Source organism: Rhincodon typus, chromosome 24 (assembly GCF_021869965.1).
Source record: "Rhincodon typus isolate 14 chromosome 24, sRhiTyp1.1, whole genome shotgun sequence".
Lineage (NCBI taxonomy): Eukaryota > Metazoa > Chordata > Chondrichthyes > Orectolobiformes > Rhincodontidae > Rhincodon > Rhincodon typus.
The window spans coordinates 18,720,786-18,743,796 of NC_063355.1; the positions used below are offsets into that span (position 1 = coordinate 18,720,786).

A 23,011-nucleotide genomic window follows, 5' to 3' on the forward strand; every position below is an offset into this window, starting at 1 on the left:
GAAAGTTGCAAATTCTGATCTTGTTCAAGCGCAATACTGAATTGTTAAGAGATGCCATCTTTCAGATGAGACATTAATCTGAATCTCTATCTGCCCTTTCTCATGGAATTTCAATTAGGGCAGAACATCCTGGTTAAATACCCTGCCAGTTCTTACTTTTTATTGACTTTGATGAAAACAAAATTTGGCAGGGTGAATAAAGGGAGCTGATCCCCTACTAGATGCTTTCTGCCAAAATTGAAAATGTTCCACATGGTCTTACATTTACAAAGATGTTTTGTTTTATTCTGTTGCTAAACAAGTGCTTAGTTCACCTCAATCCAGTGAACAAGAATAAGGCACTGCAGTTATTTTTCCTGTTCCCACATCGATCCCACCTACCTCCAGAATGCAGTTTCTATGGCTTGGAATGGAAGCCAAGACTTTTCAACAGCTCATTGTCACTGCGACAAGAAGTGGTAACACTCTGCTCCCATCCCCACTGACTGCTGATGGTTAAAATCAGTCCTATGCCTTCTATCAAATATCCTTGGCCAAAAAAGACAAGATCTGCTCCCAGCTATCTGCCAATGCTCCTCTATAACAGCCAACTGTGAGCACGATTTATGTTAACCCGTTCACTCATTCAATGATATTCCAGCTGAGATTGGGGAATTTTGGATGTAAAGTAATTCTGTCCAAATGGGATATTGAATCCCAAACCCAAACTTGAATTGATGCAGGACAATCATGGCTGTGAAGTCAAGCACTTCTGGTAAATTGCATTGAAATTTTTTAAAAATGGTATCTATAATTCAATATATTTTCAACATTAACAACAATCCCTCTGATTGATCCTATAATCCACCCTAAACCCCAACCAGACAAGCATTCATCCTCCAGCATCAAGTCTTCCATTTTTCAAGCAAAACCATAACTCACAGTGAGGCTGCCAATAAGGAGGCATTCCACTTTCATGTTATTAACATCTGGTCACACATTATTCAGTTTCAATCTGCAAATTGATTTAACATAGGCAATTTCACATAGATAGATAGATCTCACAGAATCCCTACAGTGTGGAAGAGGCTGTTCAGCCCATTGAGTCCACACTGACCCTCCGAACAGCGTCACACCCAGACCCACCCTATCCAGTAACTCCGCATTTCCCATGGCTAACCCACCTAAGCTTCACATCCATGAACACTATGGGCAATTTAGCATGGCCAATCCACCTAACCTGCACATCTTTGGATTCTTGGAGGAAACCAGAGCACTCAGAGGAAACCCACACAGACATGGGGAGAATGTGCAAATCCCCCCACAGACAGTTCACCAAGGCTGGAATTGAACACAGTCCCTGGTGTTGTGAGGCAGCAGTGCTAACTACTGAGCCACCATGTCGCTCCAGATGATCAGAGATTTCTGCCCCATCAGTTTCTCCTAATGTGAATCCAAAGTCCCAAGAGTGAAACTTCTTCAATATTCTCTCATATATACATATGAACATACAAGTTATTAACAGGAGTAGACCATTCAGCCCTTGAGCTTGTTCTGCCATTCAATAAGGTTATGGCTGAGTTGATTGTGGCCACAACTCCACTTTCCCACTAACCTCTGACTCCCTAACTAATCAAGCAAAAATCTATTCACCTCTGCCTTAAAAACGTTCAATAACCCTGTCTTCACTGGTCTCTGGAGAAGAAAGTTCCAAAGACTCACAACCCTCAAGCAAATATTTCTCCTAGTTTCCATATTAAATGAAAGAACTCTTATTTTTAAACTGTACCCACTAGATTCCCCACAATGAGAAAAATCTATTCAGCATCTGTCCTGTCAAGTTCCCTCAACATATTATAAAGATCACATCTCATTCTTCTAAAAGCCAGTGGATACTGGCCTAGCTTCATAAAATAATACCCCCTCATCCCAGGTATCAGTCAAGTGAACCTTCTATTATCTACTTCTGTTGTATTATATCCTTTCCAAATAACGAGACTAAAATTATATGCAGCATACCAGATTTGGTCTCACCAATGCCCTGTATAACTGTGGAAAAACATCCGTATTTTAAACATTTCATTCCCCTCCCGATAAACAACAGCATAGCATTACCCTCCTAATCATTGGCTGTACTTGAAAGCTAACTGTATGGGATTCATATACCAGCACACCCAGATCCCTCTGTGCCTCAGACTTCTGCAATATCTCCATTTAAATAGTGGGTTTTTTTATTCTTGCTGCCAAAATAGCCAAGTACATGTATGCACATGATAAATCTGCTAAATTTCTGCCTACTCATTGAACCTATCTATATATCTTTGCAGACTCACTATGTCCGCTTTATAATTTACTATCCTACCTATCTGTGAGTCATCAGCAAAATAATGCCTTCAGCCAAGTCATGAATACAAATTGTAAATGGTTGAGGCTCCAATACTAATCCTGGTGATACTCCAGTTATCACATCTTGCCAACATGAAAATGCCTACTCTTGTCTTCCATCATGGTATCAATTCTGAGCCAAAATGAAGTTTCAAAAAACATCCATTCTTTTGATTAAAAATTTTAAAGGCAAACTCTTCAGTTCTGAATCAAACCTGCGCTCCAAATTCCTTGTTAGTCAAATAAGCAATGCTCAAGTTAACATTTTCTCCTTAAACTAGAGGGATGGACACTAAAACGCAATTCCTCAAAAGCAAACAGTAAGTGAAGCTCTTCAGAGACAAGGTCAGTGTTTGCATTATTGCAGCTTGGGGACTGCTTTCCCATCAGCTTAAAGGAAAAACAGCTGAGCACTACAAAAAAAAGCAAGCTTCCAATATGAACTCTAGCTGAAATGCACTTGCTGGCCACAAGGGCTTTTCCCATTATGGGGCCATTGAAAGAGGATGAAATTGGGTGTGGAAAATGCTGACGCTCAACTGGCAGATTCACATATAAAAGGCATCTGCTAGGTCAAGGTAACAAAGTGCGGTCAATGCTCATGCAACTGTAACCCAGAGGACAGAAAAATCTTTAAGTGGAGACAAAAAGAAATGTAAACAACATCAACATATGCACTTTAACAGATGGCTTTAACAATCAGTTCACCTTACAGCTTTTGCAGCAGCAGGGCTGCTAGCTAGCTATGGGACTTTCTTCCTATGAGAAGCCATTGGTTGTACAGCCCAAATTGAGACTGGAGCGTCTCACAAACACTGGCTTACGTGGGCATTGCCAAATAATCAATTGCTCTGTGGACTCTTCACTTCCTGTAAATTAGAAGGAAATGGCTACCAGCCACTGTGACAAGTGGATTCCTCATCTTTTTTTCAAATATTCTTTGAGCACAAGTAAACCGAGCCCAAACAGGTTGGCTTTGTTTGCCACTTTTCTGCATCTCCTCTCCAAATCTGACATGTAAATGTTGCACGGATCTTACCCATGATTATCAATGATAATGTGCAACCAAATGGTTGCTTCTAACAATGCTAAACACTCAAAGAATGATACAATACATGGAGGGAAAATTAGATTTCATCCATGATTTATTATGTACTTTAATGCTGTCATTACTTACTATCTCATTCATTTGCAACAAAATTTGCCAGTTTGCAAAAACATGACAGGTCATTTATGTGAATAAGATATTTGTCATGGAAATTAGGTGCATTGATATGCAAATACACAGCTTGTTATGATGATCTCACCATTCAAAGTCATGCCACGTCTGCAGCATGGCAAAAAGACAGAGATGGTTGAGGACTCGACAGAGTCACAAACAAAGAGTTAAAACCTAACCCTAAAACTGAACCTTCCCTCAAATTATCTGAAACTACTGATGGATCTCTTTATAGCACTACTGCCAAAGTCAGTGGCAGTAATGGAGATTAAATGAGGTGGAGATCTTGCTTCTAGTGGTACAGAGTACCAGGGTGAAGGAGGAGCAAGGTTGAAAGGGCAGCCTGTGGATAAGCTTGTTAATTGGAAAAGCAACAAAGCATTGGCAGCAAGGTAACCATCAGGCCACAGACAGAATTTCAATATTCCATAGATCCTCTGAATCCATCAAAGTCAGTCTGGCAGCCAGGACTGAAAGTCAAAGTTGTGACTTGCAAAAATATCTGGTACCAAGAACAAAGATGTACTTCAAAGTTAATCTGATTGACCGCTACCACCTGTGTTATTTTGGATGCCTAAACATAGATGTGATGACACTTCCCTGAAAGTGTTGGACTCTATAAAACTAGAGCTGATCCTTTAGGATGAATTTGCTGAGCTTCGCAGGTAGCAAGCATGCACTAGGAAACCCATCAGCAGCTGGACCAAGATTTTGTGATGTGCGCTTGGTGTATTTCTTGTACCTTGCCCCACAAAGAGACATAAAACACATTATTATGTGCAACTCAAGTGTTTTCTTATGTGTCCATTTGTTTAGATGTCACAGTATTCTCGATGGCATTTATAATGCATAGAGCAGTTTCGGTGTGCTTGCATTATCTATATTAGTGTTTCAAATTTGGTGGGAAATTGTCCAGAAATCTAAATCTGGATTAAACAGGTTAGTTATAGGTGAGCTCCCATCTTCCCTTTATTCTTACTCCTTCTATCTCAATTTGGCCTTCTTTGGTGGTCTATAGGTCTGTTTATTAACCCAGATAGTATAGGGATGTCTCAAGAGCCTCTACTCACAACTCTTACAGCTACGGTGGTAACAGTGACTGAGAACAGCCAAAATCGAGACAGACAGAGATTTTACATTCCCCACTGATGCAAGCTCTAAGCCAATTCTTCACTAAATAGGCAAGTTATTCGAACCCATTTCAAACACAATGACAAACAGATGGACAGAGACGACTCAAGTATTCAGCCCTTGCAGGCCTAACTAAAATTAAAACTGAAGTACGTGAAAGAGTGACAGTCAATATATTCTCATTTTCATTTTAGCAAGCCTCTTTCTCCTCATCAACACTTGCTCCACATCCATTTTTACCAAAATGTCACTTTTACACTTGTTTTTATTCCACTGTAGTAATGCTCATTCGCGTAACATTTCTCGGGCGTATCATCTTGTGAATAGACTGTATATGGTTAATATCTGCCTCAATCAGGCAAAACTCTAACTGACACATAAGGTTCATTCAGTTCAATGAGCCAGAAAATTCAAAGCTAACCAAATGGATAGGCAAAGACAGAGAAACCCAATGAATACAGTGGGCTGGGTTCCTGTGAACCAATGCTGAGCACCATCTGAATTGGAATTGTGCTTAACAGCAGGTCTCAGCAGATTTAACAGCAGACTCATTGAATCTGAGCTAGCTGTTTCAAGCCACTAACTTTAGAGTGCTTTTGAAATGCCTCAGACTGCTGGCACAGCTGTTTAGCTAAACTACCGAGAGCAACGTACGGGACAAGGAAAACAACACTGTTTGTTCCAAGGTCTGCAGAGAATTAGCAAATTACATATTCATTTCATTCAGCTTTCAATAAGTTTTCTTTTGCATTCAGATATTCTGAAATGCTCTTCTTGCTATGAAAACAAATGGCACAGGGCCACACTTGGAGCTATTTTGACGAATGTACAATGTATGTTTACTCAGCCAAATATTTCTGACATAAACCAAGAGGAAAAACATTGAACAATACAGCGCAAGAACAGGCCCTTCAGCCCATAATGTTGTGCTGAACATGATGCCTAATTAAACTAATCCTTTCTGCCTGCTCATGGTCCACATCCCTACATTCCTTGCTTATTCGTGTGCTTATTTAAAAGCCCCTTAAACACCCCTATCGTGTCTGCCTTCATCACTAGCCCTGGCACAATGTTCCAGACACCTACCACTCTCTGTGTAAAAAAACTTACAGTTCACATCTCCTTTGAACTTTCCCTCTCTTAACTTAAATGCAGGCCATCATTAATGATAACAGAGTACATTTTGTGCCAAACAGATGGGATTAAGATGAACAATGAAATGTGATAAAAAAAACTTTTTAAAAAGTTAACATTTATTGATTTTTTTATATAATCATGGAGAAATTTGACATTCATAGAACATAGAACAGTACAGCACAGTACAGGCCCTTTGGGCACAATGTTGTGCCAACCTGTTATCCTACTAAGATCAAACTACCCTGCATACCCTACATTTTACTATCCTCCATTTGCCTATCAAGGAGTTACTTAAAAGCATCTAAAGTATCTGACTCCACTACTACTGCCGGCAGCGCATTCCACACGCCCACCACTCTCTGTGTAAAGAGCCTACCTCTGACATCTCCCCTATACCTTCCTCTTATCATCTTAAAATTATGCCCCCTTGTAATAGTCATTTCTGCCCTAGGAAAAAGTGTCTGACTATCCACTCTAACTCTGCGTCTCATCATCTTGTACACCTCTATCAAGTCACCTCTCATCCGTCTTCGCTCCAATGAGAAAAGCCCTAGCTCCCTCAACCTTTCCTCATAAAACCTGCCCTCCAGTCCAGGCAGCATCCTGGCAAATCTCCTCTGCACCCTCTCTGAAGCTTCCACATCTTTCCTATAAAGAGGTGACCAGAACTGAACACAATATTCCAAGTGTGGTCTAACCAGGGTTTTATAGAGTTGCAGCATAACCTCATGGCTGTTAAACTCAATTCCCCTGCCAATGAAAGCCATCACACCATATGCCTTCTTTACAACCCTATCAACTTGGGTAGCAACTTTGAGGGATCTATGGGCGTGGACCCCAAGATCCCTCATCAAATGGAATTGGCTCTTTAGCAAAAATAATGCATTTAGTATACAAGTTTTCTTTTTATCTTTCATGGGGTATGGGCATACCTGGCTGGCCCAACATTTATTGCCCATTCCTAGTTTCCCATGAGAAAAAGGTGGTACTTCTAAAGCGAATACAGTCCATCTGATGTAGGGATACTCAAAATCCTGTTAAGATGGAAGTTCCAGGATTTTGACCCCGTGACAGTGAAGGAACAGTGATATAATTCCAAGTCAGGATGGTGAGTGGCTGAAAGGGGAACTTGCAGGTGGTGATGTTCCCACATCTGGTGCCCTCAGTGTCCTTGTGCTTGAGTCACAAGAGGATAGTTTACAGAAATGGCAAGTAATCAGGAAAGCTGATAGAATGTTGTCATTAATTGTGCGGGGAATTGAACATAAAAGTAGGAAGGTTATGTTTCAGGTATTGTGAGGCCACATCTGGATTACTGTCCACAGTACTGATCATCTTATTTAATGAAAAACGTCAATGCAATGGAAGCAGTTCAGAAAAGTTTTACTAGACTAATACCTGAACTGACTTGGTTGTCTTATGAAGAAAGGCTGAACAGACAAGGCTTGAGTCCGTTGTAGTTTAGAAGAGCAAGAAGCAACTTGATTGACAAATCAAAGATCTCAAGGGGTCTTGACTGGATGAATGTGAAAAGGATGTTTCCTCTAATAGGAGACGTAGAACTAGGAGTCACTGCTACAAGTCAGGGGTCAGCCACTTACAACAGAAGTGGGGCCATGTTTTTAATCTCTCAGAGGGTAATGAGTCTTTGGAACTCTCTTCCTGAAAAGGTGATGAATGTGCTAAGGGCAGAGGTGGATAGATTCTTGTTAAGCAAGGGGATGAAATGTTATCAGGGGTAGGTGGGATTGTGGGTTTGAAGTTACAATCAGATCAGCCATGATCTTGTTGAATAGCAGGGTTAGCTTGAGGGGCTGGACAGCCGACTCCAGCTTTTAGTTTGCAGGTTTGAATGCCCTTGTCCTTCTAGATTATTTAAGTATATGATTTTGGAATATGCTGCTTAAAATGGAGTCCTGGTGAGGTGTTGCAGTGCATATTGTAGATGGCACACACTGTTACATTGCTGGTAAAGGAGGCTTGAGTTGAAGGTGGTGCGTGGGCAGGCTGCTTTGTTTCAGATTTGTCCTGACCTCCAGGATGTTGATCGTGAGGATTTGGTGATGGCATTGCCATTGAATGTGAAGGCGAGTTTGTTTTAGTTTCTCTCTTGTTGAGTTTGTCATTATCTACCCCTTGTATGGTCCAAATATTAGTTGCGTCATTAAATATTGCGTATTTTGGTGATATTTATAAAAATACAAGTGATTGCTGCCACTTGTTAGCCCAAGCCTGGATATTGTCCGGATCTTTCTGCATTTGAACATGGATTGCTTCAGTAAACGGGATGTCTATTCCTCCTCACCAAGTTTGCTTCTGATTTGATGCAATGTAATCTAGCACAAATTTGGTATTAGACTGCACACATCATTTTCCTTATCCAACAAATTAAACGCTCCTGGCTTTGAAGACTTGTTTCGTTTGAAAATACAAGATTTATAAAGTAGGACTTACAATCATATAGCACCTTTCACAACCTCATGACACCCCAAAATTGTTTACTGCCAAGGAATTAATTTTGTAATGTATTTACTTTTACAATACAGGAAACACAGCAGGCAATTTGCACTCGGCATGTCCCCACAAACGGCATGTGATAATCTTGAGATGTTGCTGAGGAATAAATATTGGCCAGGGCAGCATGGATAATGTCTCTCCACTTGCTTGAAATAGAGAAATGGATTTTTTAGGTTCACCAGAGACAGCACATGAGGCCTTAGTTTCAACACTTCACTTAGAAGGTGGCATTTCTGACAGTCTAGCACTATACTGAAGTGTCAGCCTTGGTTCCTCTGCTCAAGACCTTGTATTAGGCTTTAACCAATAACCTTCGATTTCAGAGAGCTAGCAAGTGAGCCGTGCTTGATATAGCAGCATCCCAACATGTACAATATTTACAAACCCAGCCATCACTTCCGTGAAATGGTAGTCAAACACCTTTTCCCCAACTCCTTACCTCCTGCCCAGACCCTCACCCAACCAGACGATGGATGCAGCCTCATAAAACATTCTGACAAGGACACACCTTACCGACCACTTCCACAAAGGCTCCATGATCTCTCAATTTCTGAACAGTAAATGCTGGTGTGCTACTCGGAACCAGAATGGTGGCAGGGATCTGGAGCTTCTGAGCAGCAAAGGCAGCAGCTAGGCCAGCATTCCCTCCTGCAAGGTCAAAACACCCACATCTATTAGAACAACACTCACAACTGACGGGTTTCACCAAATTAACACATGTCGGCTTTTTATGAAGAGTTCAAATGCTTTTTACTATTGATGATATTTGTTGAAGCTCAACTAATGGGCATGGTGTGATATTTGACAAAATAAGGAATTTGGTTAAACTAGTAAACATTCTTACCCAGTATGGAACTAAACGTTACAGACCAAGTTTGAACCCTGTCTTCACCTGCGTGTGCTAAGCTAGCTGGATTGATGGTGGTGATGTTAAAATTACTCAAAAAACTAACTCCTGCAGCAGGAAGGAGAGGAGCAGCAATGTATCACCCTCACATTTCTGCCTGAGTCACTTACGATCTTGACTTGGATAATTTTTTATCACTGTGTCTTCATCATGTTTGGAATTTCCTACCCAACAGCATAATTCCCACAGGTGTACAGTGGCTCAAAACTGGTCAAGGAAACTAAAGATGGATGATAAATGCAACAGTCCCATTCAAGAACAAAGTTTCAGAAAAATAGCTGGAGTTCACTTCAAATATTTACATATGTCATTGGCCAGCAAGAGACAGTGACTTTAGGAGAGAAAAGAAAATTGTCATCATTTTTTAAAAGCATCAGTGAACTTCCTTGTACCAGGTATGAAATTTGCACCCTTTCTCATTTTCTTGTTCATTAACCTGCTAAAAAGATTATTACATTATTTCAAACCATGATGAATTCAAACACCATATTCCTGGGACTTGATTAAAACCTTCTACTCACACCATCACCTTCTCAAAGACAATTAGGAAGCAGCACTGTGGCTCAGTGGTTAGCACTGTTGCCTCAGTGCCAGGGATCCTGGTTCCAATTCTAGGGTGACTGACTGTGTGGAGTTTGTACATTCTCTCTGTGTCTGTATGGGTTTCCTCTGTCTGGGGTTCCCATAGTCCAGGGATGTAAAGGCTAGATGGATTAGCCAGGCAAAGTGCAGGGTTACAGGGATAGGGTGGGGATCTGAGTCAGGGTGGGATGCTCTTCGGAGGGCCAGTGTGGACTCAATGGGCAGAATGGCCTGCTTCCACATTATAGGGATTCTATGATTCTATGAAGAAGGGCAACAAATGGTGGTCTTGCCAGCAACACTCAAATCTAAAGAAATACTGAATTATAAAATGAATCATGTGCTTGTTCAGGCATTTACAACTGATGACATTGGGTTTGGGAACTCTACATGATAACCTAGCTGGAGAGATTGAAAACCAAGTCATTAGCAATAAAATAAATGGAACTTAGTTCAAATTAATAGGCACCGAAGAAAGCCAGAGAGGAACCTGCAGTGTTCTTAAAGTAAGAGTTGTGGGAAAATGAATTGTAAAGCTCACAAGGTCTGCAAAGGATGTGGATTTGGCTAAATAATTGGGTAACAAGATGGCTTGACAAATCTACTAGAATTCCTTGAGGATGTAACTAGTACAGTTGATTAAGGGAAACCAATAGATGTGGTTTATTTGGACTTTCAGAAGGCTTTCAGCAAAGTCCTAAATAAAAGATTAACGTGCAAAATTAAGGCACATAGGATTGTACATTGAGATGGATAGAACATTGATTAGCAGATAGGAAACAAAAATTAGGAATATATGGGTCTTTTTCCAAGTGCCAGGCAGTGATGAGTGGGGTACTGTAGGAATCAGTGCTAGGACCACAGCCTTTAAGTTGGATGATCAGCCATGATCATAACATGTGGTGGAGTATCCTGAAGGGTCGATTGGCCTACTCCTGTTCTTATTTTTCTATATTTCTCTGGCAGAAGGAGTACAATGTGTGCAAATATGAAGGTATTCACCTTGGCAGGAAGAATATAAGAACAGTATTTTTTAATGATGAGGAACTATTACATTCAGAGAAGTTTCAGGAATGAATAATTTATTGTCACTTGCACTCCACAATGAACAACACAGTAAGTTTGAACTGTTTTGTATACAAACGACAGAAAATTTTTCAGCAAGTAATTGGGAAGGCGAATGGAATGTCAGCTTTTTCTGCAAGGGGGTTGGAAGGCTTGGTGCAGTTTTGGGCCTGAGCGAGACTATACCAGAAGTAATGGTTTGATTGCCGTTCCACCAAAAGGATGTACTTGTCTTGCATGAAGTACAATAACGATTTATTAGACTAATTCTTGGAGTGGCAGTACTGTCCTATTATTGGCCCATATTGTTTGGAGTTTAGGAGATTGAGAGGTGTTCTTATTGAAACACACAAAATTCTGAAAGGATGTTGAGAGGTTGCTTCACCTGCCTGAAGAGTCCAAAACAAAAAGGCTCAGATTATGAAGCTGACCAGTTAGGGCTAAGATGCAGAGAAACTGAATCACTCAAAGGGATGTGAATCTTTGGAATTTTCAATTCCCGTGGACTGCTGATGGTGTATATTCATGGTTGGGAATAAAAAATTGATTTTTTTACCTTTAAGTTTATAAGAGTGTAAGTAGCGAAAGTGGAGTTGATCTGAAGATATTAAGACTTTATTGAATGATGGAGCAAAGTCATGGGGGGTATACTACCTTCTCCTGCTCCTTTTCCGAATATATAATTTGAGCAGATGACTTTCTTCACCCACATTTATCTTTGTAGTGATGATTAAGCAACAATGGAGTGTTGAACATAAGAAATAGGAGGAGAACTTTATGATATGGACCCTGAAGTCAAATTGTCTGGTCGATAAGGTAATTGCTAATTTTATATTAACACCACACTGCACCCCGACTGCCTTATCCCTTGTTTTCCTTCATATCCAAAGATCTAATGAACTCGTCTTGAACATACAATGACTGAGTATCCATTGTCTTATGGGCCACAGAATTTCAAAGATTCACAGGTCTCCAAACAAACAGAATTCTTCACCTCAATTCCAAATGGTCAATCCCTGGTCCTGAGAATATAATCCCAAATTTGAGACTCTTCAAACAGGGGAAACAGCCCAACAGCATTTAATTTGTCTTAGTGTCAGCATTAAGGAGCAGAGGAAAAAAAATGCTCTAGATTTTCACTGCAAATCACAATCAAGTGATTCCTGTTGGAAAGTTCATGTCAAGTGACAATAGGAATGAGATTACCTATAACGTTTTCCTCAGTCGATATTCACTTGAGTAGCAATTGAATTCAAGACCTACCTCCTAATCTGCATGACTCCATATCATGCAGTATAGAGGTCTTTTAGCAAATAAACTATGAGGAAAAAGTCTGTATTTCTATAGTTGTTGTAAAAGACAGAGTCACAGAGGTGTAGAGCCAAACAAATATTTCTTACTTCATTACAATCTTGCTTTCTGGGTACATTGTTCTGATGCCAGTTTTGCATAGTTCGTCACCAGGAGTAAAATCTTAACAGTAACCCCATTATTCTGGGGTTAATGAGCCAGAATGCAGTAACTTGAAATTTATTTACCCTTGCAATTCATCAAATAAATGGGATCAATTTTATTCAAGAATCTTGTTGTTTTCATTAGTCCACTGAAGTGCATTGAAGAGAGAGGATCCGTTACACAGAAACACCAAGTCACCAGTGTTAATACATATAGCATTAGTGATTCGAGGACCATCCAAGTCACAGTAGTTTTCACCTTCTCATTTACAATGGCTGAATGGATTCTATGTTAAAAGTTGAATTCATTATTATGCTAATAACTTATACTATATACAACTTCTATGAAATATAATATTGCACAGTGCTTCATGGGGGCATTAAAATAAAATTTATGCCCCATAAGAAGACATTAGGACAAAAAGCAGCAGGTTAAGTCCTTGAAGAGAATTAGGGAAAGGTAGAGTTTTAAGAAAGGCCTAATCAGCTGAAGATACTGCTATCGTTGATAGAGTGATTAAAATCAGAGATGCTCAGAAGGCCATAATTAGAGGAACAGAGATATATGACGGAGAATCATGGGACAGCAGGAGATTAATAAGATAGCAAGGAACAAAATCATGAAAGCATTTGAAACAAAAAAGAGAGAATTTTAAAATCAAGGACATACTTAGCCTGGAATGAATGTAGGTCAATTAGCACAGGGGTAATGGGCGAAAAGGATTTGGTCAAGTTAGCCAAGATGTGGAGGTGCCGGTGTTGGACTGGGGTGGACATAGTCAGAAGTCACATGATGCCAGGTTATAGTCCAACGGGTTTATATGAAATTCACAAGCTTTCGGAGCGTAGCCCCTTCGTCTGGTGAAGTCACTTCACTTGACGAAGGAGCAGCGCTCCGAAAGCTTGTGATTTAATATAAACCCGTTGGACTATAACCTAGTGTTGTGTGACTTCCAAATTCGTTAAGACATAGGCAAACAATTTTTGGATGATCTCAAGTTTACTCAATCAGCAACGTTTTTCCATCAAGATTTCCCCAGCCCCAAATGTATTTGATTTTCACTACATGTAAAGCAATGTAGATTGACCATCGAATTCCATTGCAAATTTGAATTTAAGTGACTCAACCCAGAGTTAATGTCCTTCCCACCGTCATTTACAGTGCAAACTTGGGTAGATAAGGATTTCAGCAAGTCTGATTTGACTGTATTAGTTTAAATATATGCCACCGTTATATTTTATACATGATCACACGCATAATTGATCAATTGCTTTTATTTTAGGCTTCCCATTCTCTCAGGCTGAATCCAAGCTATGACTTCTATAGAATCACAAAATCTTATCAAACTCTAAACACATCATTGGCATTCAGTCTGTATCCCACAAATCACAACATCCTCACAAACTATTCCAAATAAATTCTCAAATCAAAATATACCCAAATTAATTTTGATCATGCTAACAGGTCTTAGTGCAATTACCAGAGTAAAGGACTCACCAGTTAATTGTTACTTACCAGAAGAGCATACAAAATGTTTGCAGCCTTTCTCTGCAGCCTGAAAAAATGACATACAGGTTTTTATTTTTGCGTAGCCGATATGACTATAAATTATAAATAACATTAATATGAAGCAAAAATGAATTTAAATATTTCCTGCTGCTTACCTTTATACAGAAATGCCCAATTCCTCTTATCTTAAAGGAGCCAGTTGGCTGCACATTGTCAAGTTTGATGTAGACTCTTGTCCCTGCCACCTTAGAGAGCGAGAGACTCTCATGAAGTGGCGTGTTGATATGAAAGCTTTTTTGATCTGTCATTGCCATTGTCTATCAATTAAAGATTGAAATGAATGAATCAGTTTGATTTGTTTAAAAAAAATACATTTTCTCTTTATTTTTGTTCTTCACACTTCTGTTAGTCAACTTTAGTTTTATGTTTTTGCATATTGCTTCCCAGCTGCAAGGATTGAGTGAGATATGTGTACTTTCCTCCCTTATCTGGCACAGGAAATGGATTGGGCACATCCTCACAAGGGTATACGGCTGTAGAATACATACTGTACTTCAGGTGAGACAATGCAACAACGGTGAACAATCTATTTCTTCACTTTGTCTTGCAAGAACAAATAAATTAATGATAAAATAATGCAGCTACAATGCACAACACAATTATAAACTAATACTGGCATCACATAGAAAATAATCGTAAAGTGAGGATGGCTGATTAACAAATTAACTGCAAAGAGCTCCAGTTTACTATGCTTACAGTTATTAGCATGTTGCTCACCTAGGCCACGTACATAAGTTTGTGTTACAGCTAAAGTGTAGATTCAATATTTCAACGTTTGCTAATTATATTTAACATTACAGTGTATAATATTAATATAGTCGCAAAAAAGTACATGTAAGCTTCCCCCACCTCTGCCATCATCACAATTGTTATTAAAGAGCGGGCAAGGACATGTACACTGCACTCAGTGCAACTACAGTCAGTAAACAGCGTTCTATTATTTAATGTGCGACACATTGAAGGCAACATCAAAGCCATTTGCATTCACTCTGAAATTATTTTAATATATGACTTCCTGTCCAGTGGATCAAATAATCTGCTTTTGGCAGTGTTCACTGAAAAAGAAGAAAGAGCACTTATTTAAATAGTGTCTTCCATGAATGTTTTACAAATAGTTTTGCAGCCAAATACTTTTGAAATGTAGTCACCGTTATTATATAGGAAATGACAATTTACACATAAGCATCCACAAACAATAATGTAATAATGACCACATAATCTCTGTATTGCATTGGTGATTGAGGGATAAATACTGGCTGGAACAATGGGGATTACACCCTGTTTTTCTTCAAAATAGTGCTGTGGGACCTGTTCTCCATCTACAATAGCAAAAGGGAACTTAGCTCAAAGATAGATTCAAAAAATAACTAACAAAAATCTAACAGTGTCGGAATCCCTCAGGTTGAATTGGAGTTTCAGTTTTGATTTTCAGGCTCATATGCCGCGGACCCACAATGTGCTTGATGTGAGAGTATGGCCAACCAAGCCATAACTGACACTGTGGGAGAAACAAAGGGAAAATTCACTTGTGATCAATGCCTCACTATCTTTTACATCCATGTCACCAGAGAAATGAAACTGCACTTAACATTTTAACCAAAATACAATGCACCCCCTCCCCAAAAATGCAAACCACCTAAATGCATCACAACAGTCTCGGTCAGTGAAGTCTCTTTGAAAAGTAATCAGCATTGCAATGTAGGAAAAGTAGCAGTTAGTTTGTACATGGCAAGATCCCATAACCCCATATTATGTTTTAGTTGTCAGATGAAGGATACATGTTGGTCAGGACACCAGAAAAAGCTCTTCTGCCCTTCTTTGTAAGAGTGTCCTGTGATTATTGATTTCCACCCAAGAGGATACACAGCATTTAACATTTCTTATGAAAGAGGCTAACTCTGGGAGCACAGCACCCCTTCAATAGGGCTGATCATTTTCTCTCAAAACTGCAATGGCAAGTCATAGCTTCATAACTTAACAGAAAGTATCCAACTTTATGCTGCTGGTCAGTGGCACCAAAGGGCTTGAGGAGTTTTCAAAAGAACAAAGACATTATGGCACTTTGAACTGGTTAAATACATTTCCAATGATCAAATATTACTCCCTTCCCATCTTCTTACACAGACTTTGGCATCCAGTAGGCGAGGGTGGAGGGGTAAAAAATGTGAGAAACATTGTGCGAAAGAGAATAAAATGTAAAAACATTGGGCGAAAGAGAATAAAATGTATAATACATTATTTTTAAAATCTTCAAATCCTTTTGCATTTATGATAGATCAAGGAAGGAAGTCTGCCTATGAGCATCACGTTAGTATCACATTTGCCTACGCATTGTTTTAAGCAGATGTTGACTCTTGGTTTTAAACAAAGAAGAATATTGCCTGAAACATTCATGTATAAACTTCACTGATGCAAAATATATCCTCAAACAGCAGTACTGCTGAATGTATTATTGTTACCTTGAAATAACATAACAATGAATGAAGCACAAAGACAGATTTTCCAAGACCAGCACCCATCATATAACTACTGATGGACAGCAGATCGGTGGGAAGCAGTCAAGGGGAACATCAAGCAATTCAGCATCCTCAAAGGTGCTCAGAAGGTGAGAAAGAAAGAGAAGGAAAAACCGTCCAAACACCAGAAAAACATGCAGAATCTACTCCTCTGCAGATGATAGAGGTCGATGTCAAGGAGGATCTCCAAGAAGTGAAAAACCAGCAAGCCTCGATCTTTCCCTTGGAGGCCTTCAAGATAATCTTCTGGTTTAGGGTCAGCATCGTGAAGCAGGATGATATGTGCTCTTGTTTCTTCTTCCAGGAGTGCACAGAGAGAGCTCTGTGCTCAGCAGCCTGAAGGAAGAAGATGGCTCAGTAATGTCATCAGAGTTTGATATCCTGAGAAGCAGAAAATCCTTTTATTCCAGACTGTATGGCACAAAGCCCACAGACAGTGCAGCCTGCCAGATGTTCCTCTATCACGGGAGTCTTAGACGACAGCACACGGGAGAAGCTGGACCAGCCGCTACCTCTGGATGAGCTGACCAAGGCCCTCGAGTCCTTAGAAAAGAATAAAACTCCCAGAAGCGATGGCTTACCAGCCGAGTTATATTCAGCTCTGTAGAACCTGATGGGCCAGAACTTGCTGGAGGTGTACGACAATATGCTTCTGGCAGGTAGCATGTCCAAATCCATGAAGACAGGTATCATCATCCTCATTTACAAGTGGAAGGGGACTAGGGAGGAAATTAGAAATTGGCAATCAATTTTACTGCTGAATGCAGATTCCAAAATCCTGTCTAAGGTCATCGCCAACCAGGTCAGGTCAGGTCTGCTCTGGGATCTGTGATTCACCCCTACCAAACATATGCTATACCAGGCAGGATAATCTATGAGAGCCTTACATTCCTCAAGGTTATGATCGCTTATGTGCAAGACAGGAGGGATGGAAGCCTGCCTCATCAGTCTGGACCAGGAGAAAACATTTGACAGGGTATCACACACGTACATGTGGGATGTGCTCTGCAAAATGGGTTTTGGGGAGGGAATCCACAACTGGATCCATCTGCTCTACACCAACATCGTTCATTCCGTCTCAATCAACGGGTGAGAATCAGAAAGCTTCCCGATCAGATCTGGAGTCAAGCACGGCTGCCCACTCTTTCCTAACTTGTCTGCGTGTTATTTACAGCCTTTTGCCAAGTCCATCAAGAAGGATGAGAGCCTGTTCCAGGCAGCCAAGGCCTGCAGGCCAAAGCCTCCCTGCACGTGGGGTGATGTCACCGTTTTCGGCTCAGATCCACTGTCAATGCGCAGACTTCTGACCAGTCTGAAATAGCCAAGGTAAATTCAGGCAACAGCGAGATCATATTCTTTGGGAACTGGGCCAACTGATCCTTTTTCCCTTTCACCGTCAGAACAAATTACCTAACGATGTTGGGAATATGGTTTGGAGGTGCCAGGATGAGCACAAAAACTTGAGAGCAATGTATTGCCAAGGTGAGGGAGAAACTGGGCTTTTGGGAGCACCGCTCCCTCTCCATTGCGGGTAATAGCCTGATCATCAGATGTGAGTTTCCCTGGGTGTTGTTGGGTGTGGTGCAGATCTAATCCATTCCCAAATCCTGCGCCAAAGCAGTCGCCTGAGCTTTCTTCCACTTCACCTGGAGGACGAAGATGGACCATGTCTGCAGGGACACCATGTACAAAGCTCTGATGCCTAATGCCTCCCTCATCTTGTAGGCCACTTTTGTGTGCAGCTGCATCAAGCTGTGCATAGATCCTCAGTACACAAACACTATGTCACTATGTACTGAGGTTCTACCCGTTCCTTGCGTGGCGAAGTCTGAGACTGGCCTCAGTGCCACAGAATGCTCCAAGTGGTTGGATGTCCTTCATGGAGAAATTTGCAAAGAGAAACACTTTTGACCACAAGTCCATCAGGCAGTGGTCAGCACGTAGCGTCCTTGAGGCCCTGTGGGAAAAGGAGACAGTGGATCCTGTCAGGCTGTTTCCTGAGCAGACTGCCAAAGTCATTTGGCAGAATGCCTCATCACCAGAACTTTCCAACATGCACCAAGACGTCGTTTGGCTGGTGGTGGGAAGGGAACTACCTGAGAGATCCTTCATTATGCCCACACTTTCTGCACCACTGCTCGCTACCCTCAGAGAGGCAATGGGCATGGGCCGGGAGTGGTATCGGTGGACTGTCACACATCTCCTTCTGGAATATGCCTTTGTGAAGAAGGTCTGGAGAGAGATACAGTGGTTTTTGTCAAGGTTCATCCTGAGCAGCTCCATGACGCTGTGCTCTATGGTCTGTTCCCTTGACAAACATTGACTGCATCTGGAGGATCATCAACTCGATGAAAGAAGCTCTCTTTGGTCTGCCCAAAACTTGTTGATCTTCCAGTGCAAAGAGTTGTCCTCGAACAAGTGTTGCAGACTGGCATCATGACATCGGAAGTGGGGACGCTTGTTCATGACTGCACAATGTTCAGCACAATTCACAATTCCTCAAAAAAATCAAGCAGTTTGTGTCCAAATGCAGCAAGATCTTGAGCTTTAAACAGAACTCACCTATCTCCACAATACCTGTTCACCATCTACAAGACATAAGTCAGGATTGTGATAATACCATCAGTTCTGAAGAAGGGTCACTGAACCGAAAATTAACTCTGCTTCCTCTCCACAGATGCTGCAAGACATGTTAAGTTTTACCAGCAATTTCTGTTTTTGCTTGTGTGGGGTAATACCTGGCTAAGTGCAGTCCAACAATCAAGAAACTCCACACAATCTAAGATAAAGAAGCCTACTTGATTGGCACCACATCCACAAACAGTGGCAACAGTGTGTGCTTCCTACAAGATGCACTGCAGCAACACACCAAGCATCCTCCAAATCTACAAACTCGACAATTCAGAAGGACAAAGCCAGCAAATGCATAACCTGGAAACCACACTCACCATCCTGACTTGGAACTAGATCGCTATTCCTTCACTGTGGCTGGGTCAAAATCCTGGCTATCCCTTCCCAACAGTGTTGTGGGTGTGCCTATACTTCAAAAAGTGCAGCAGTTCAAGAAAACAGTTTATGGTCAGTAAATGCTGGGCGATCCAGTGATGCCAACATCTTCCAAGTGCCCCCAGTGTCCTTCATTAACCCCACATTTGGACAGCTCCCGTTTTGATCCTCACTCAGTGCTTCGGGGTGTATAATTATTACGGTTAACCGAAGCATTTTAAGAGTGGAACATCCTGTGTTTAAACGACTTTATTGCAAAGTCTGTAAAATTCATATTGAAACATTTTGTAGTGTATATTTTACAAAGTTTATGAATAAAGTATATTTTTGGAGAAAAACGAATCGAGATCCAATCTGCACTCAGACATACTGAAAGTACAAAGGGAAGAGAGGTCCAAAACGAAAGCTTTTGAGCAGTTGGCTTGCAGCATTCAACTGACCTACTGAGTGAAGTGCACGGAATGGGGAAGCAGGAATAGGACAGGCCTATGTTCAGTGATCCGAGCACACTGACCAGTCATTCCAATGCAAACGCGTTTCTGCCCCCATACAACCAGTTAACTGCCTGGATACTCCTCAGTGGTTCAATATTGGGTCTCACATTTGTCTCTTCTCACTCCGTGAGAGTAAATGTCATGCAGTTTCAGTGAAATCTCCAGCTCCAGTTTGAAGATTTCTCCCAGGCACTCGGCGGCAGCGGGAGGCGGCGGGGTGTTCCTCTCTCCGAGCCCCCTGGAGGACACTGCGGGCCGAAGCTGCAGCCGCATTGATTGCCCGTGAGAGAGCTCGGCTCCGGGAGGCGAACCGCATATACACCCGAGTCCCCTCACTGGATCCGGTACCAAGCCTTCCATATCCACCCCGGGGAATCATATTCCATCACAGTGATTCCACAACAAAGATGTGCAAGGAAAGGTTAAGGGAAGTCCTTACAAGTGTTTATACTAATTGCTGAAAAAAAATTACTTATGCTGACGGTACCTACCACTTGTACAGCGTTTTGTAAATCCACCGCTACCAATGCCTAGCCAGTGGATTTCCTTCCCCAGCAATAGCTGTTCGTTTTGTGCATTCGGGTTCCTTACAGATGAGAAGATTGGCACTTTCCCAGGGTGTTATCAGGCTTTGCTGTGCTCTGGCGGTACAAAAGACTGGTTCGAACTGGATGCCTCGGCACAGTGTTATTTATGTGCCTTCATGAGTGAAAGCATTGCTGACTCCACTGCTGGCTCTGAAATGCCCAAACTTTGCTGGCGTGCATCGGCTTTACAAACCCGCGCCAACTTAATACAAAGCCTGTAAATGTATGAACCCCCTTGAAAATAATACTCAAAATGTTAGGGATCTAACAGATAGAGACTGCTCCCGCTGTCAGAACAGGACACAGATTCAAGGAGACTGGCACAATTAAAAAGTAAAGTGAGGTTTTCTTTTACAATGGCGAGTGGTTAGCATCTGGAATGCACTTTCTGAAAGGATGGTGGGAGCAGCTTCAGTGGACGCTTTCAAAGGGACTGAGATAAGCACATGAAGGGAAAATAAATGCAGGGCTTAGACGGGAAGGAAGATACGTGGCACTAACTGAACTACTCTCGCTGAAAGCTGCACAGGCTCAGTGGAACAAAAGCTGTCAATTTGTGCTATAAACACTGATATTTATTCATTCAAGATTGTTTTGGAAGTTTGCTTTGTTTCATACTTTTAATGTTAGCCCCATCATTGTTTAGTGTGATCGTTCAATATTGTTATTTGTCTCTTTTTCTGAGCTGTATTGTATTTATCTTACAGAGTTTACAGTTTTTAAAGTATTTGTTGTAAGCTTTTCTGATTCTTTAAAATCTTTTCAGCATTTATTGGAACTTGCACTGTTGACAATATCCACCCTTAAGCCCTATTAGAATTAGCTACTGAAAGGATATCACCTTTCAGTTCTAAATTGCACAGCATCTAAAGCAAAGAAACAGGCAGTTCTGCCCAACCAATCTGTGCCAGGGTTCATCATCTAGTTGAACCTCCTCCTACTCTACTTTATCTAACTCTACTTGTGTATCATTCTATTCTTTCCATCCTCCTTAGATAAAGAAGTCTCACAAATTCTTCATTGAATTTGTTAGTGACTATCTCATATTTTTGTCCCTAATGTTTGAACTTCCTCACAGGTGGAAATGTTTTCTCTATGTCGGTCTTATCTAACATCTCATAATTTTAAAGACTTTGTTTAGATCATTCCCAAACCTTCTATTTTCTGGAAAAGTGCCTCAACCTATTTAGTCTTTCCCAATAGTTGTAACCTCTCCACTCTAGTATCACCTTTATAAACCCTCACAAATGCTACTCTACCATTTTGTAATATGAACACCTGAACTGCACATAGGACTCTAAGCATGCCATAACAAATTTCACTGCACATTTAAAATAGCTTCCTTGCTTTTTATCTAGAAATGAATCAGTATTTTGTTAGCATTTTTATGATCTAGTTAACGTGCATTCCTATTATCAGTAACTTGTGAAGATACCTTTGCTCCTTTACCCTATTTAAACTCTTACTTTTCAAGGAGGGTGTGGCTTTCGTATTCCTCCAGCCTCAATGCATTACCTCACACTTATAGAAACTTAAAGTAATTTGTCTTTTATATGTCCAGTCTGCATCTCTTTTTTCTCACAATCTTTCTTGGTATTAATTATTTCCTTGATTTGGTGAAATAATTCCTTTAATTAAATTGAAGTTGCAGTCCTAGGAACATGTTGATCCAGGTTACAGCATCATACGTGCTCACATGCAACTTTGTGTCATAAATTAAGGATATGAATCAACTTGAGGTGTTTGGTAGTACAACCGTGAGGTTGTTCTGACAGAGGGAAAGGCGGTAAAGTCCAAATAGCCATGGGTCTGTGAGGCCACTGGCTGTAGTTTTTCTTTAAAGCATTTAGGAATGGTTTAAGATATCAATGTTATTCCTGGAGTTCTACTTGAGATTTTGTATGTACCTGTACAAATACAAACTTTTGTAAGGTACCACAAGCTTTTTGTTTTCCGATACAGGGTACCAATTCTGCATCAGCTTACAATTCTGGTCTCCCTGCTGTGGGAAAGATGTTGTTTAACTTGAAAGGGTGCAGAAAAGATTTCCAAGGATGTTGCTGGGGTTGGGGAGTTTGAGCTATAGGGAGTGGTTGAATAGGCTGGGGCTATATTCCCTGAAGCATCAGAGGTTAAGGGGTGACCTTGTACAGGTTTATAAAATCATGAGGGGCATGAATAGGGTGAATAGGCAAGGCGCTTTTTCCCAGGATAGGGGAAAAGCTAGAAGGCATAGGTTAAAGGTGAGAGGGGAAAGCTATAAAAGGGACCTAAGGAGCAACATTTTCAAGCAGAGAGTAGTGAGTGTATGGAGTGTATGCCAGAGGAAGTGGTGTAGGCTGGTACGATTACAACATTTAAAAGGCATCTGGATGAAAAAATGAATAGGAAGGGTTTAGAGTAAACTGGCCAAATGCGGGAAATGACACTACATTAATTTAGGATGTCTGGTCAGCATGCAC

The 23,011-nt window shown here is 40.9% G+C and overlaps 1 protein-coding gene across 1 annotated transcript in view; it reads right to left on the reverse strand.

Moving 5' to 3' along the window:
* sdsl (serine dehydratase-like) overlaps positions 1–20,659 on the reverse strand; it is a 37,939-nt gene extending 17,280 nt beyond the window's left edge. The window contains exons 1-4 of the mRNA XM_048611784.1: positions 20,454–20,659; positions 14,042–14,203; positions 13,893–13,932; positions 8,877–9,016 (exon numbers count right to left, since the gene is read on the reverse strand). Coding sequence (XP_048467741.1) covers positions 8,877–9,016; positions 13,893–13,932; positions 14,042–14,200 — 339 coding nt within the window. The 5' untranslated portion in view covers positions 14,201–14,203; positions 20,454–20,659. The remainder of the gene's footprint in view (positions 1–8,876; positions 9,017–13,892; positions 13,933–14,041; positions 14,204–20,453) is intronic.
* Positions 20,660–23,011: the final 2,352 nt, after the last annotated feature.